The sequence below is a fragment of the Poecilia reticulata genome, chromosome 2, assembly GCF_904066995.2.
Source record: "Poecilia reticulata chromosome 2, P_reticulata-male-v2, whole genome shotgun sequence".
Lineage (NCBI taxonomy): Eukaryota > Metazoa > Chordata > Actinopteri > Cyprinodontiformes > Poeciliidae > Poecilia > Poecilia reticulata.
The window spans coordinates 38,660,264-38,678,340 of NC_088831.1; the positions used below are offsets into that span (position 1 = coordinate 38,660,264).

General features: G+C 38.7%; 2 protein-coding genes across 2 annotated transcripts; both read right to left on the bottom strand.

Moving 5' to 3' along the window:
• Window positions 1-493: 493 nt before the first annotated feature.
• Window positions 494-7,453, bottom strand: fev (FEV transcription factor, ETS family member). Its single transcript, XM_008402727.3, has 3 exons — window positions 5,444-7,453; window positions 4,737-4,808; window positions 494-3,982 (listed from the first exon to the last, which is right to left on the bottom strand). Exons 1-3 carry the CDS (start codon window positions 5,490-5,492, stop codon window positions 3,441-3,443), a joined length of 663 nt encoding a protein of 220 aa, XP_008400949.1. The 5' UTR covers window positions 5,493-7,453; the 3' UTR covers window positions 494-3,440.
• Window positions 7,454-14,459: 7,006 nt separating this feature from the next.
• On the bottom strand, window positions 14,460-17,529 carry cryba2b (crystallin, beta A2b). The gene is made up of 5 exons (XM_008402714.2): window positions 17,394-17,529; window positions 16,507-16,696; window positions 15,594-15,735; window positions 15,135-15,277; window positions 14,460-14,836 (listed from the first exon to the last, which is right to left on the bottom strand). The coding sequence occupies exons 2-5, from the start codon at window positions 16,662-16,664 to the stop codon at window positions 14,689-14,691; spliced, it is 591 nt and encodes a 196-aa protein (XP_008400936.1). The 5' UTR covers window positions 16,665-16,696; window positions 17,394-17,529; the 3' UTR covers window positions 14,460-14,688.
• Window positions 17,530-18,077: the final 548 nt, after the last annotated feature.

Genomic DNA, 18,077 nt, shown 5'->3' on the forward strand with positions numbered 1-18,077 from the left:
TCCTGCATTCACACTGTTAATCCTGCGGCTCGCAGGAAAACACCCACCTACTTTGTTATGCAAGAAGCGAGAGGAGGAGGATCAGCAACAGTAAAGGGTGCTGCACATCAGCAACAGTAAAGGGTGCTGCACATAGAGGGACAGAAACTCTTTAGGGGGAGAAAGGTGGCAATTGCTGTATTGTGGAAGTGCGTAACTCTCTGATAGCAGCGTTGTTTGGGCTGCTGTGTCAGAGACGCAACCAGGAGGCGTCTGTCTGCAGCAATGTTTAGAGCGTAAAGCAACCCTGGCAAGAGAACAGATTTAGTTGCTGAGAGTGACCTCATGTCTTTCCCATTGATATGCAGAACACATACACAAACACTGGTGCTGTGAGTGAGTGGTGGGTTCTCTGTCCCTCTCACATGCAAACACACGTTCTGATTTTTTAACCTATAGCTGCGGCAATGCTACGATTTTATGTAGACACTAACATGCTGTCTAGATGACTTATTTTTCGTCAAATTGCAACTTTTAGCATAATGTTGGTCTAATTTCATCTTCAAATGAAACTCAGTCCTTTTAAGATTCCGTCCAGACCCACATCTCCAGCATGAACTGTCATATAACGAGGTGGAGGGTTAATCTGCTATTTGCAGCAGCTTCTGCACTCTGCATTAATCCAGTCTTTTGATCACTTAGTTATGTAAGGTGTATTTGTGGCAGCAGAAGAGCGATGGTGCCCCCGCATGGCCGACTGGAGTCATTGTTCCACTTTGAAACTTCTGGAAAGTGTAACTTTTGGAAGCAGCAGCTCCAACAATTTCTTACATTGATAAACCTGGTCAAGAAAAATGCCCAGATGACTAAAACCTGAATTTAAATGCACTATTATCTTATAGACTCTTTAACGGCACAACCAAAAGTGGTACAAAATAAATAAATTACAATATTTATGACTTCGTTCTAAAAGAGACAATTAATCAATCAAAGTGCTTTTAATCGTGAAAACATTAAAATATCATAAAAACATCTTACAGTCACCCATTGTGAAACCAGGATCATTACATTTTGTCAAGCGTAATCATAAAAGTCATCAATGCACATCAAATATTGTGTATTGCATTTATTATGGTTCAAAAGCAACTCTAACAGGCAGGTTTTTAGACTTAGAAGAACTCAGTGTTGATTCTACTTTAGTTTCTCTTCAATAGGTTCCTGTTAAATAAAAAACGGATTTTGTTTTTCTTAATAATCACTCTCTCTCTCTCAAACTCTCTCAAAACTTTAAAGACTTGGCTTTAAACTTTCCTTTTTTATTAAATCTATAGTTAGAGCAGCTTAGGTTATCCTGAGCTTCTCTCCCTCTATAGGTTAATGGTAAACGACAAACTGACCTCCTTTCCTCTTCTTCTAAGATCAAGTTTGCATTATTTGCTGTTATTTCAACTGTTAACTTTATGTTTTTTCAGTGTTTTCTCTCCATGTAACTGCACCTGGTTGAATGTTCTGTTAGACGAGGGGAGGAGAGAGCATCGGCTGAAAACAATTCTTATTTAAATAATTATTTTAACCGTTGACTTGTTTTCCCAATAGCAAAGACTATATATTTCTCAATAACACAAATCTAGGCTCTATCAGAAATATCGTCTCGACCATTAGACTGGCTCACTCTTATGTATTAAGAAGGTCAAACGTTTACTGTCGGTCATTAATCTGATTGGATTAATAAACGAAAAATTCAAAAATGGTTCGCTTTAACTGTTTAACTTCTCTAATCTAAATATCTTTTTTTTTTCTTTAGGCACTTTACAAAGCCACAAGACGGAAGAACATCGGAAAGTAGTTAATTTCCTCCTGATCCGAACATTTATTTATAAACGTGATTTTTTTTTTCTTTCCTTTTTTTTCTTTTTTTTTAAGAATTATTTTTTAATAAATTCAAATTCCACTAAACTGAATTTTGCCTGTTGTCACCACATATTTCAAATGAATTCAGTTAAAACAGTAAAAGCGTCAGACTGATTCAATCATGTCATCACACGTATTACGTGGCGGTGCTGCTTGAAATGGTTTTTGCAGGTGAAAAGAAAAGCTTACAACTATGAATATGTTTTAGTATAGTGCGATTTTTAACCAAGCAGTCATTTGTCAATGTCATCTGAGATTTTTTTTTTTTTTTTTTTTTACAGTCTGAACCTCAAACGCAAGTCCTAAAATCCCGATTCTTCACCACAAGGTGGCGCCAGAGATCTACCACAGCGTTAAATCAGAGCGGGAGGGAAAACATCCGTCAATAAGAAGGCACCAGTTCATTTTCCACCTATTCTGTCCAAGATAGTTTCAATTCTCAATTGCTGTCTCGATTCCCAAACTGATGTATATACTTTTATTTTTCCTTTATTATTAGTTATTTCTGTGTATCTTAAATATAAATATTTACAGCAATCATTCAGAGCTTAGGCATTATTTTTGTTTTATTGTAAATTTCAATTCTATGTCTACTTATGATTGTGGTTCTGTTACCCTTCAACTCTGGATAAATATGAATGTGACTAAGATAAAACAACGTTAGTCATTTCCTAATTCTATTTATTGAAATCATAAAAGCACATTTGCTCACTGGAGAGTAATGAGTAGAAAAAAAAATACTTTACGTCCGAAATGGCTCATGGACAGTAAACCTCCCTTTGGCAGGTGTCTCCATTTCGTATCTGAAAGACTCGGTAGCGTTCCGATCGACCAAAATGTACAAAAGGGCGAGGATCGAAAAGACAGAAACAATTTAAAGGAATAAAAGAGAAAACAACTCTTTCAGCACTTTATTGTAACATCTAGTGGCTATGTTCTCTAACAAGAAACACCTTGTCACAAATAAAAGTTTATTGATTTCTGAAACTCAAAATTTGTGGAGTGGAGATCAGAAATTTCATATTTTAAAAAAAATGACATTTTGCGCAGAAAAGTAGTGTGTGTAAAATGATAGGCGGTTTTTCTAATGTATGTATTTATTCATTTATTAAATATTCATTGCATCTGAGTGAAAAACGATGTAAAGCATAGTCAAACTATATTTTGTTTTGTTTTTTTAACACACATATTGGTTGTTTCTACGCAGTAGTCTGAACAAAGGATCAGATTGATTCAAGTTATAGGAAATTATTTACTTCATATCTACAAGGACCATCTATAATCAAATTGGGGAATATAATAAAATAGGACGTAATGTTCATTTTTGATTCTAATTAATAATTTACGGACATACCGGGATAAAATGCAATCCAAAATTTACAAGGCTATCTGTGGAATAAGGCAGGTTTGCTGAGCGAAATAAGATAAATGTCGTTTTTCAGAAATCTTGTCCAAGTCGTGGTGGAATTACTCAACATTTGGGGCGCAAACAAAAACCAGTTCGCGTGTATTTATTCACTCCAAGTCTGGCATGGAATGTGCAACAGGAGTCAGTTGTAGTGATTGTTGATGTTGGCAAGACTGTTGATGTTGTTGACGCAGCTGATGTGGGACGGAGACACGGTGCCGAAGGGCCCCGTGGGCTGCAGGTTGTGGCTGTGATAAAGGGCCGCCGGTGGGGAGCCGGGCCAGTAGGAGAAACCCGAGGGACCCACGCCGGGCGTGACGAGATTCAGTTTGGAAATGCCGGAGAAGGGGATCGGGGAGAAGTTCCCCTGAAACTTGTAGATGGCCTGCTCCGTGGTGGACGGCTGGCACACCTGCGCCAGGCCGTGGAAGTCGAACTTGTAGGCGTATCTCTTGCCGTGGACTTTAGTCATGATGTTCTTGTCGTAATAGTAGCGCAGCGCCCGGCTCAGCTTGTCGTAGTTCATGTTGGGCTTGCTCTTCCGCTCCCCCCAGCGCCGGGCCACCTCATCCGGGTCGATGAGCTTGAACTCCCCGTTGGTGCCCTCCCAGGCGATGCAGGACACGTTGGTGCTGTCCGAGAGGAGCTCCAGAAGGAATTGCCACAGCTGGATCTGTCCGCTGCCTGGGGACAGAGGAAGGATAAAAAAAAAAAAAACACACACACACACACGTACGCATCAGTCAATGTTGTGTTCTCAAAGAAACATTCATGACAGAAGACCTTCATCTCACTAATGGGCAGGGAAAAAAAAGAAACTAGATTTCAGTTCTTGTATAGCAACAGCATTTCCTTTCAGGTCTTACAGTCATTCTGGGTTTTATTCTCCCCAGATTCCCCTTCTATTAGATAGAAAAATATATATTTTTTATTTAGTTTGAGAGATGAACGGTGTGTCATCAAATCAGAGAAAATCTGATGTCAATTATATAGATGTCGGATATTTCAACTTAAAATAAATATTTTTTTATTTTCTTTCTTTCTTTCTTCTTTGATTCTTTTCCCCCTCTCTCTTTTGTTCTGTCTATCTTTCTTAATTTTCAATATTTTCTTGAATAAAAATGTATTCAATCAAATATATTTTCAAATTGTATGTAGTACTTTTGACAAATAAACATTCATAGTTTACTTTTTAGAAGTAGATGATTATTTTCCAACGATATTTATCAAATATGTATTTTAAAAAATGTATTAATCGTTATGATAGCAAAAATAAACAACTATCTACTACTCTTTCTTTTTTTAAAGAATACATATTTTATTACTCAGCCAATATTTGATATACATTTTCACTAAAATAGTAATCTAAGCATAACACACAAGCAATGAAATAAAGTAAGAAATATTTTTTTTTATTACTATTATTTTGGGTTCTTACCTTTTTGCACTCCGGTATTTATTGGACTCCAAGATGTTCCTTTGCTTTCTTTCAACAGATTTTCTGTTGGATCTGAAGTCAAAACAGAAAAATTAACATCAAATATATATTTATTTACAATATTAGAAAATAGTTTATGGAATTCCCCTAAGCTGTGTATTTCTCGATATCAATGTGGTTTGGATATGAAGAATAATAAGAAGGGTTTGTATATTAAATAGCGAATGAAATGAATACACAACTGACAAAAATAAAAATGCATTAAATACCACAATATCTGGAAAAGCATAAAAACTGTAATTTATTTAAATCCTCAAAACACAACAAATCCCCCCCAATTTTTCAAAGGGTGTTCAATTTTTAAGTAATATTTAAAGTGGACTATTTTTGCACCAATTCACACACAAAAAAATAAACTCATAAATGCGCAAACGGAATGAAATCCTGTTGCTTTCTGGTGCAGTCAGAGTCCAGTGCGTGAAGCTTGTCATCCTTGCGGTTCCCCCTGCAAGAAGCCAGGAAACGCGTCCAGGAAAAAGGATTTCCGATTTCCGACAAAAGAGCAGACGGGCTTTCAGAGGGGAAGCGGCTCAGCAAAGCTCCGGCCTGGAAACCGAACATCTTCTTCTGCTGGACTCCACAGCGCTGCGAACATCCAACCAATTCTATCATAAAAGCCTGTTTGACTAATTCCTAACGGGACAAACCTGAGAGATACATGTTGAACATGAGGTTTCCTCCGCGGTCCTGTCTCATTGTGTTCAGACGCTCAGAAAGGCTTGGGTTTCATTTCGGCGGTGGCGCAGCAAAAGATTTTTATTAAACTTTATCTCATAACTGGGATCTGGAATAAATGCGGGTGGACAGATTGAAGTTTCCAGGCAACTGTCACTGGCCCCCATCTCTGAGACAATATTCAGACAGCAATTTCCCCTGGTGCATTGCTTTAATTAAAAGAGCAATTTACCTCTGTCAGCCCGCCCGGTGCCCACAATAAAAAGAGGCCGATAGAAATTCGGCCCTTATCAATCCACCATCACAGTTTAATAAAGTTTCCGCGTTAAGATCTGAGTTTCTATGGTGAATTGAAGTGTTTGACATGGAAACCAGTTCAGATCCCCCTCACTTTTCCGCCTCTTTACCTCTTGGTAAACAACAAAGACCTGCCTCATGTTGGGAGAAAGAATATTTACCTTGAAAAACGCGCTTCAGTGCGCTGAGGAAAACAAGAACATTTCATCCCTCCTAACCTCCCCTGTGTGGATTTAACGTTATATGGCCTCAATCTGGGGCTAATGAGGTCATAACTTTAAAACCATGGGCCCTGATGCTCATTGGTGCAAGCTTATGTCTTTCTGCTTCTTCTAGGACAGTGGTGTCCAAAGTCGGTCCTCAAGGCCCGGCATCCTGCATGTTTTAGTTATCGCTCTGGTTTAATGCACCTGGATCAAATGATGTCTCATCAGAAGGCCTAAGAAAAACACTGACAAGCTGAAAAGGTTGCTACTACCACCAGAGAGAGAACTAAAACATGCAGGATGCCATCCGACAGACTTTGGGCAAAACTGTTCTAGGAGCAGCAGACTTTGTTAAAGTCACATTTTTCTGAACTTTATGTCATTCCGTTTCTGATCAAACGGCACATTTGAGATTATGAGTCTGGTAACAATCCCAGTGCCATTGTCCAGGTTTTGGCTCTCCATTGAACCACAATGAGAACTATTTGAGAACTGAGAAAGAGTGGCAATATTAGTCTATACCAAAATCACTCCATTTTCATCCTCAAATGAATCCAGAGGTCACAAATAAACCCAGAACAACACTTTTCTCAGTTAAGATGATTTTTGACAATTTCACACAAAAAAAGAGAAAATATATATGAATGACCCCCCAAGACTTTAGGAAAAACATTTTGTGAAATGACTTTATTCATGACCATAATCTCAAGTGAACTCAGGTTATGCATAAGACAATCATCTAAATCACACCAGTAAATCAAACTTTAAATGGCTAAAAAAAAAGATGGTTTTGGACTGGTCTAGTCAAAGTCTGGAGTTAAATCTAACCTAGATATTGTGGCTTGACTATCTGCTGTGATCTAGAAAATGTAAGTTACTAAATTAAAATCTGAACAAAAAATGTTATATTAGCAATTTAATTTAAAAAGTCAAATTCAAAGACTGTGTAGAATAACTGCACATGGCTGATTTAGATATGTTCAGAATGTGTTTCAGTCAATTCTGACCACTATGTCAATTTCAGTTCAGAGTAACAATGTCACACAAGACCAGTTAAAATCATTTTTAATGTTGATCTACTGAAAAGTATGTCGACACACAGCACATCCAGTCAAAACTTTGCTGGGCTTTATTTTGGATGAATTATTGCATCAATGCAGCATAGCATGGAATTGCAATATACAGTGTGTGGTGAATTTGAATGAAATTGAATGTGTTTTGAGACGGCAATTTGTTGTCAATCTGGAAATTCAAATCTAATTCAATCTAAATTGAATTGAATTCAAAGAATGGTGTGTTTAGATATGTACAGCGTTATTTCTCACCCATTGGTTTTGCAGAACCATTGTAGTCTAGAAACCTGAATCTTGGTCTCATTCGAGTTAAGTAGCTCCATCCACGCGCTTGCAGTGTCTCACACACGGCTAGTGACAAACGGTCACTCTTCTGTAAAGGCTAGATTTATGGAGTCCATGACTAGATGATCACAACCGAGCTGTGGAACTCTGCAGCTCCTCCAGAGTTACCATAGACCGTTTGGATGCTTCTCTGATCCAAACGGGTGATGGATGGAACAGAGCTCTTTGTGATGTTCAAAGTTTGCAATGTTTTTTGTACATCTTAGTCTCTCCTCACAGCTTCCTCATTGAACTGTCTGCTGTGTTCCCATGATATTCTTCATCAAACTTCTGAAACATTCACAGAACAGCTGGATCTGACTCTAAATGATGTCTGATACAGTTACTAGGGGTATCAGAGTTAAGGAGGGGAGATATTCATGACATACTTTTTTAGAATCTCGTATATTCTTTTTGTCCACTGTACAATCTTGTGTTGCTCATTATATAAAATCTTTAAAAAATATACACACATTTTGCACTTGTAATGTGACAAAAAATAACAGGGTGTCAATACTTTGTGTCTAATATTCAACAGATGTTATGCAAGTTGTAAATTTCTTATCAATAACTCCACTACTACTGATGTTTTCTTTGCCCCTAATAAAACCCAATTATTGGAAATAACAGTGACGATGTTTCCTGCATATATTTCACAAGTAACACCCGAGTGGTTCAACTCTAATATATTGACAATAAGAATCAGTCTCAGTTTAACTGCAACACATAGAAAACATTTGTAATACACAGAAACAGGCAACACATTTGAAATATTTTATTCAGATTTTATTCATATCATTTAAGTCACTGATTTAAGCTTTTTTCAATAAACTTTATAAGATTATTTAAAAAAAATAAAATAGAAAAGAAAAAGAAAATGCAGAACACTACTAAAAAATTGCTAATATGGGCACCAAATTAAAACCATTCAAACATGGACTTGATGTGGCTGGGTACACTGTTCCAGCTTTGACTCTGGCATGTGTTGGATGTCATTCTGTTCTTTTTTGTTTTCTCTTCCAATCAATCTTTGATTATCTGATCTAGCTTCACTGAAAATGAATGCAAACCCCACAACATGCATATTTCATGTTGATCCTGAAAGAGAAAACACACACCGACCGTGGTGCATTCTCCTGGTTTATGTGTGGTTTGGCAATTTTACTGTCTCTAAAACCTCTCTATAAACTGTCTCTGTAAACTTTAATGTCTCAGAAAAGACACAAACCAGAAGACAAATTAAGTGATATAACAGTTATTATTTCTACTATCTTAAATGTCTAGGCAATTCATTCCTATTTTAAGCTTACAAACATGTATTTTTTTTTTCTTCAATTAGAAAACATACAGTGAATCTAAGGCAAACTCAAAGTACAAAACTATTAGCCTCTTATATCGCAAGCTTATATTTTTGTATGACTAGTTAGCTGATAATCAATATCTCCATGAGTCACCTGATATGAGTTCTGTCATTCACACAGAAAGGAAATCATATAAAAAATGGAAAATACAATAAAGTTACATAAAACAGTAATAATTTTTATAGCTAACTACTTAAGATTTATGGTGAAATATAACACCTTTTCAATAAACTGTCATGATGTATTCTGGGATTTTGCACTGCAGGATATAATTAAATGAATTTTACTGCAAAACCCAAAGTCTGTCAAGAGTAATTTTTATGTCCTGGCTTCTGTGGTCAGATATTCTCGCTGACATGTCTCAGGCGTCCCAGACTTGCTTTAGCTGCCTGTGTCCAAGTACAAGTCGCAGGCAACTTAAAACAAGCCTCGAAAGCTAGACTGAATCCGTGGTTGCAATAGTGGGAAAATATGCAGGCGATCTTTCAACCGGGAAGACAGAAATTCATAGAAATCCACCAGAGACTCACTGAAGAACCAAAGAATGTAAAAATACAGAGATTTGTTTCTGCTTTGAAAACAAGTCAATCTCGGATCTTGACGAAAGAGCAGAAGAGCAGTCTTGACATATTCCTTAAGCTCAAACGATTAGAAAGATTGCATTAAGTAATATACATTGCCGACATTAGCTACTTGTTACCTGAACCAGCTAAAATACCGCAGTAAATGCTGTAGTTAGCAAACCTGTCACAATGAATAAAAGCAGGCCTCCTTTTGCAGGTGAGTGTTGGCTTACCTTTGTGCAAAGAACATCTTGCAGCTCCCTGCACTACACTCAAGTGTCCCTTCTGTGTGAGCCACGCAGCAGCTCCTTTAATCGGGTTGTAGAGGAATGTATATTTGAGAAAGGTGTGTGTGCAAAGTTACACATTTATCAAAGATCCTGTTGTTTCTGGGCGTGGGACAGTGAGGCCAGTTGGGGTGTAATGCGGAATCCAACGTCCTGGACCAACAAATGGAAGTAAACACACAGCAAGATCCTGGTAGACGTCAAGGATAAACGGTGTCATACTAGGATGGGCAAACAAAACTAAGCTGCTCGACTGTTAAAGGATGTAGACTGTCTTTTTCACACTCTTCTAGTATACAATGTTCTCAGAAATGAGAACATGCACAAGTACAAAATTAAACAACTTCTAATTTGACCCATAAACAAACCCCATTTTTGGCACCCTTTTACAAAGACTCCAACCTTTCATTTGAATACATGTTTTCATTTTTTTTAACTTCCAGAAGTAACTGTTGTAGTTTCTTTCAAATAAATGTAAGCTGAATCGTGTTTATGAGAGTTTCTACAAATTGTAATCCGGGTAAATGTAACCAGAATTTCCCTTTAAGATGGAAAAGAAGAAAACATGCAGAATGTTTTAGTCATTGATGTGCATAAGTTAGCAAAAGACTTCAAGAAAATAGCTGCTCACTCAAGCTTGCCCATAGCTACAGTAAATGCAATTCATACAAAATAAAATCATTAGTATTGTCACACACAGTAGAAAAAGGTACAAAAAAATTCAAGAATTAACACAAGAGGTTTGTCAGAAGGAAGAATATATGGAAAAGCACATCTTCAGCAGTGATGGCATAGTTACTTTGAAAAAGTAACTAATCAGATTACTGACTACTCCTTGAAAAAGTAACTTAGTTAGATTACTGACTACTTGATTTGGAAAGTAACTACCGTATTTTCCGGACAATAAGGCAAACTTAAAAGCCTTAAATTTTATCAAAAATCAGCAGCGCGCCTTATAATCCGGCGCGCCTTATGTGTGCACTGAATTCCAAAATCGGTCCCTGACACAGAAAAGTGTACAGTACTACGCTGGCAGCAATAAACTAATCAGAGGGCATTACGTAAAACGTAAGTACGTACGCCAGGAGTAATAAACCAATCAGAGAATTGTTGTCCGAGTTCTGCAGCACAGGCCTCCGGTAAAAACCAGACAGGTTTTTCCACGCATCGCCGTCCCTGTTCGTCTGCAACTCCATGCGCGCCCATCTCACTGCTACTGTGAAAAAGGAAGTGAAACAAACTAATTCAGAGTTTGCCGTCATTCCAGGAGGAATAACAGAATAACTCCAACTGCTGGACATTGGTGTAAACAGAGCGTTCAAAAAGAAGTTGGATGGATGACAGACAGCGAACACACGTTTACTAAGACGGGGAGGCAGCGCCGGGCGAGTTACGCCACCCTGTGTGAATGGATTGTGGACCAGGATGACCAACACATTCTGGGATTTATTATGAGTCTGCTTATTTCCAAATGAGTAACTTCACGTTCAAAAACGAGCCCCAAAAAGCGCAACCCGCGAATCATTAAATTTGCATGCGAATTTTGGAAACAAAACAAGCCCAAAACCCCTTATAATAATCGGACTTAGCGACAGAAACACAAAATAGTTCCTGTTTTTCCAACAACGAAATGCTCATCCATTGTTTACATTTCTGTCGCTGCTGATAATGTGGCATATAAACGGCGGTCGCTCCCCACGATGCGCAGAGGAAATAACATTAAATTACAAAAGAACATAGTAACGCAAAGTGATTCCGTTAAGTAACTGTAATCTCCCACTTTATGTTGTAGCTATCACAAAAACACACAAAATGAAACTTCTACAGGTATGACGGATTTATAAAAAAACGTAACATTGATGTGCGCATGCGCATTACCACAAGGTATGCTGGATTTACGAGCAGCCTGAATCTACATTCAAAAACTGTATATTAAAGACTCTGCTTTTAATGTAGATTCAGACTAAACTTTTTTTTATTTTTGTCTTGCAGACTAACGTTTGTAAGAATGAACCAGTTAGACCAGATAGAGGATAGAATAGGTTATCCTTTCGGTCTTTTACCTCTGCCTTCGTCTATCCCTCAAACTTTTCAGATACAGGTTTTAGCATAGACTGAAGATGAGGGTTCGTTCACAAGAGTTGCCACACGAGACGAAAAAGAAAACTATTAGTGCCAAGGCCGTTTTATAAAGACTTTGTCTTTAAAGCGCCATACCTTACGCCTTCCCGCAGGAGGCTCCTTCCAACAGAAAAGGCTCCTTACCGCAGGAGGCGTAAGGTATGGGGCTTTAAAGACAAAGTCCTTATGAAAAGGCCCCAGCACTAAAACTTTTCTTTTTTGTCTCACGTGGCAACACTTGTGAATGAACCCTCATCTTCAGTCTATGCTAAAACCTTTATCTAAAAAGATAGAGGGATAGACAGAGAGAGAGGTAAAAGACAGGATAACCTATTCTATCCTCTACATCCTGTCAAGGTTCGTTCTTATAAACGTCAGCCTGCAAGACAAAAAGTCTAGCGATCAAATGATCGCAGAGGGCCTACATTCAAGGACTCTGCTTCAGTCGGCCATTGACGCCATTCGGTGACGTGTGATTCGGGCTTTGACTTTTGAAAGAGGATCACGTGACCAGCTGAAACAATCAGATGGAGGTGACGTCACAGTCCTATTTCCATACAGTATTTAAATGCAGGCCCTTTTACTTTTTAGCCTTCCTGCAGGAGGTGTAAGGTAGGAAACTGGCGCTTTCAGTTAATGACTCTATGTAAATAGGACTGTGAGATCGCCTGCACCTGATTGGCTCAGCTGGTCACTTGATCCTCGGGTGGCAAAGTCAAAGCCCAAATCATACGTCACAGATTGACGTCAATAACAGGTGTTCTGACTATCTGTCATACCCGTAAATACAGCATGCCTTACGGTAATGCGCATGCGCACATTGATGTTACGTCACATACTGCTTACTCAGCAGTTTTCATACCTGTAGAAGTTTCATTTTGTGTGTTTTATTTCTCAGAAATTTACGGTCAATTTTATTTAATTAAGCTGCTATGTCAATCAAACATATATATATATAATATATAAATGACTTTTGCTGTTTCCAATTTCGTTACCATACAGTAAACAAGACATTAGTCCCGTCTAGCGTCACTACAAATTTGATCTCCCGCGGGATATTTTGTCCCTATAGCTAATCTACTTTTTAAAATATTTTAATAGTTCTTCAGAAAACTGCACAGAATATGTCCTAAAAAAAAAACACATGAATAACGCTGGATGCTGACCGAAGCTGTGATAGGCAACAAGCAGAACAGCGCCTCTTTCTGGACATTGCTTAAAAATAACTATATTTCTTTTATTTCGTTTTATTTATTTATTTATTTATTTTTATTTACCGTAGTCTTCTGAGAAATAAAATGTTACATGTCTCAAATGGGTTGAAACAATGATAACAAGTCTCTGCTTCTCCTTTGCTCTTTGTGGAGAGCCTGTAAACATGAACAGCGTCAGTGAAATGAGCAACCGCCGTCTTCTTCCCCAAACTGTCTCTTTATTGCAAATTCTCGAAATCATAGCATCATAAAATGACCATTCCTTTATGCAATCACGTCCAAGTGTTCTTCTGTTGTTCTAAAACAACCATATACCATCCACCTCAGTGATCAGCATCAGCTCCCACCAGCTGTGACAGCATCAAAGGGCCAATTCAACAATAAATTTACATTAAAATTAGATCACCAATTTCTCAAATCCAGCCACATTATAAGGGTACTAATTCCTGAGTTGTAATAATTATGAAAGAATTAATCGTGTTATTGGTTATATAATTTCACATGGACGTATTTAGATGACCAAATATACTAATGGGCTTTGAATAATTCTATAGCTGACTGTACAGTGAAATCGATCACACAGTAGGGGATAGTTGCAACGTCTATAATAAATATTTCCTTTTAACAGATAACACAACCCGCTGTTGGGTCGGGAAGTGGAACGGAGCTGCTAGAGACAGTTAGCGATCTCTAAAACGGCCTTTACATGACCGTTACAGCTAAAATCCCGCTAACTGCGATAATGGCAGGAATCACTCTTTTTTTTAAAACGTCTAAGCACTTCTAAGCTTGTTATTGTGAAATCGGTACCGAATTAACTTGTCACTTCACATTTTGGGGTGGACAGTTTTCACCAGCTTCACATTACTAACCTGTAAACATGAATAGCGTTAGTGAAATGAACAACCGCCGTCTTCTTCCCCAAACTCTGTCTGAAGAGCAAGGGGGCGGGGCTCCTCACTTTAGGCCTCCTGGTGAAACGCTGTCCGTATTTTGGTTCCGTTTTATTTTCTTTCTTTGATTTAACAGGGTATCTTGGTCAATTTCAGTCTAAAAAAGACACATATATAAGTATGGAAGAGGATCTGTGATGCTGTGGACCTGTCTCACTGATGCAAAGCAAAAAGTTTTCTCCCCCCATATCTGTGCCAGATACATCTATAAAGAATGGATGGGCTCAGTTTATAAAGTTGCAATCTACTACATATCAACTTTATTATTATTTTTTTAATGTATGCAAATTGTTACAGTTGTAAAACAAATAATAGAAACAAAAAGTAATCTCATGCTCTTGTTTATTGGAAATAAGAATACAGTATGACAAGAACAACACTACACATCCTAAAGCCTAACAGAATCAAATCTCTCCATGAAAGGCTAGATATGTCCTTGAAAAATACAAATCAATATCTAACTTTAATAGCAGCCTTGCTCACAAAGCTAAATGGGCTCTGACGTTGCCATGGAATGAATCGACCAAATTAAGATGGAAAAAAAAAATATTGGAGATGAAAAAAATAAAGAATACCAACAAACAGCCTCTAGTTTGGAAGAAAAACCTTTATTTCCTATTTCAAGAACATGCTTCAGCATGGTAGTAGAAGTGTATATCCATACATCCAGAGCCACAGAGAGATAGAAAGAGTTAGTCTACTGTTCTGTGACAGAGGTCTGTCCAGGGTTCGAGGTGAGGAAGCAATTAGAAAGGAAGTTTCTTTTTTTTTTCTTTTTAATTTTTTTTTAAGTTGGTTCAGGCAGGCAGTGTGAAGATCTAGTGCTGGATCCTACGAATGGATTGCACCTGGTTGGTGTGAGCCTGGGTGCTGAACTCGTTGTAGTTTCTGTACTCGCCTTGGTGTCTGTCTCTCTCCAGGATGTACTGGTAGCCACGGTAACCAGGGAACTGATAGGCCACCCAGCTGCATGAAGGAACAGAACGAGCAAAGTGAAGTGAAAGCTTGAAGATTCAGAAGAATTCAGGGAACAACGTTTAGATTGTATATATTTTCAAGTTAACATCGTCATAAATGGTGGTGTTTTGGAAGGAGCTATAGCTTACACCAGGAGAAATTTAAACCCATAGAAAATGACACAATAACAGAAACATAAGACAAGAATTACACTGACTGAAAAAATTAGGGCTGCAACAAGGAAACACAGAGGCAAATTACAAAGACGAAAAAAAAAAATTAGGAGAGGGGACGAAGAGAGACTTACGATCCTGAGTTGACTTTCATGGAGGGCACCTCCTTGCTGCACCAACCCATGGCCTGTAGGGAGGGGTAGTCATCGCACATCTCAAACTTACGGCCCTGGAAGTCCTCACATTCATACAGGGTCACCTTGCTGTCACTGTGGTTCTGCAGAGAACACATTTAAACATATTTTGCAACCAGACGTCAAAATAGCTACCAATATTCCTTTGTTGATACTGAAAGAATAAACACCATCCAACGTTGAATCCTTTTTCCTTTCAAGTAATACTAAATAAATTAGACTAAGCATGTCTGCAGATTTCATTATGTTTGGATTACATGGCTGCTTGCTATGATTTGATGCACAAGACTAAAACCAAAATGAAATTATTTCAACATATGCAGAGTATTCAAAGAAATGAGAAGGGGTATTTTTTTATAAATGCAGACAGAATAAAGAAGAGAGTGAGGGAGGACTCACGGCACACTTAATGGGTCTGAAGGAAAGCATGTGCTCGGTTCTGTAGCTGCTGTTTCCACTCCAGGCCTCATAGCGAGGATAATCTCCCTTCTCCAGGATAAACTGCTGTCCCTGAAACTCTGGGTACTCGTAGCCCACCCACCTGGACAGCAGAGAGAAGTAAGGATCAGAGGAACTGAAAAACAAAATGCTACAAAAACACTCCAGAAAACTCGGCTCAGATAACAAATGACTCTAAAACTGTCCGCCTGTGATAGGTAGAGCCCAAAAACCCCCAGTTTGGTCTCGCATAAAAACAGAATGCAGCTTCTTTTGTCACTGTCTCACACAAAGCAAACATTAAGCCGTGCAGTGCTGCTGCACCCAGGGCGCCTTATCTGATCAGCAGTCAGTCAGTCAGCCAGGCAGCCGTTCTGGCTCGCAGCCAGCAGCTGCTCACAGCCAGCTCTTATCAAAAGCAGGGTCACACTTGGATGCGTATACACACGTGATGCATACCAAATATCAGTGTAATAAAAACACAGGTTGTAATTTTCATCTGCGTGTACATTTTTTTTGTTATTAAATCTTTGTTTGGACTCCTCATATCTCTTCACATCAGACTTTTTTCAAGCAAATCAATAGAAATGTATTTTTGCTTTAGCTTGGAAAATCCAAATGCATATATATATATTTTTTTAAATTTAAGAAGAATTATGAAACTGCCATACTTTTTGACAGCTGCATTGCTAATACAGTCATGGCTAATGTGTAGCATTAAAGTGGTGCAAATCTGTATTGGTAAAGCTAACCTTTATTGTTAGCTGAGCCGGCAGATAATTCACACAAAAAAACAAAAATGGTGAATTGTGAACACCAGGAGTTAAAGACAAGCGTATCTGAGCAACAGGAATCCATCGGAGGGCTAACTTACGGTCCGTTCTCAACCTTAATGGAGCGGATCTTGTTGAAGCCCCTCTCCATGATGTTCTGGCACTCCAGCATGAACTCACAGCGCTTGCCCTGGAAGTTCTCCTCCTCCCAGACTGTGATCCTGAACTGGCCCATCTGCTCCATCTGTTGAGGGTTCATGGCTGCTGCTTCTCCCTTTGAGGGGTGCTTCTCTGCAGAATGGGGTGAAAAAAACATACATTTCATTCACAACGAAAAGTGTCCATCAGTTGTGAGTTTTATCCAAGAAAAAGCAAGTATCTGCTATAAAGCAGATACTATATAGCCACATTATAAACATGAAGAGCTTAAAGCAGGGGGGAGAGGGCTCTAGCTTAAATTAAAATAATTAAAAAAAAACAAACAACACAAATCTTTCAAAAAATTCAAGTGTCCATTTTTGTTTCAAAAATATAAAAGCCCAAAACTAAAATGAGAAGCAAAAGCAAATAGTAATAATATATATTTTTTAATCCTTTTGGGTATCCATTATTTTTTCAACAGACAACCGCTTTATCCATAAATAATCTCTGGTGTAAGACAAATTGCATTTTGCTACCTTAAAAATCGTGTTTTCAAACCAAGCATAAGCTCACTCAAAACCCCCAAAGCATTCTTATTACGTATTCTCTAAGATATTAGACAGATACATAAACAATAGACAATAATATTAATTGTATGTCCATATCTACCCAGGCCTATCTCTCAAAACAATCCATAAAGTACGTCCATCAGCTGCCTATGAGATGCATAATATATGTTAGCATCTAGCTTCCTGTTGGGCTCCACCCCAGTCACTCACACCCGTCTCCCCACAACTGTATCTGCTTTCTTGTAGCTAAGTTTGAGGCAACATGTGGGCATACTTACAGACAGTACTGAGGTGGGACAGATCCAGTATAATCAATGTCGGCGAGGAGACCCTCGCCTGTGTTTTTATAGGGCTGGGCCCCCTGGACCTGCGCCGCTCCATTTGCCCAGCAGCCTTGCACACTCAGCAGCTGAGCAGGCCGCCTGAAAGGGCAGCATTAGCCTGGTGCTTTGTGGAGGCTCCAGAGCACCATTGTCCTCAGAGCCCCAAACTGACTTAGTCATCAATACGGCAGCCATGGCTGTTGGCAACCTGACCCGGGACTATACAATGGCAACGCACTGACACGACAGTTTGATTGGTGTAGCGGGATAATAGAGACATTCTGGGAGCTGATCCCCACTCTCCCTGCCGTAGGTAAACTGAATCCTAAACTCTAGGTGGGGAGAGGGGTTTAGGCGTCCCGCACAGTGAGTACTTGGGTGTGTGTTGATTTCATTAACGGAGCCTGTTTCCTTCTGTACCAGGGTATGCTGGTCAGCTGGAGGAAGTGATGCACTAACGCAGTGAAGGTTTCTCTGGCTCTGCCCCGGAGAATTTGGGTTATTTGCGTCCCGTCTTACACAGAGACAATTATTAGACCCGTGACCATAAGACATGATGACATGGTGATACATGGAGAATGGAGATGCAGATTTAGAACTAAACCAAATATAATTTGAAGATACTGCAAGTATTATTAG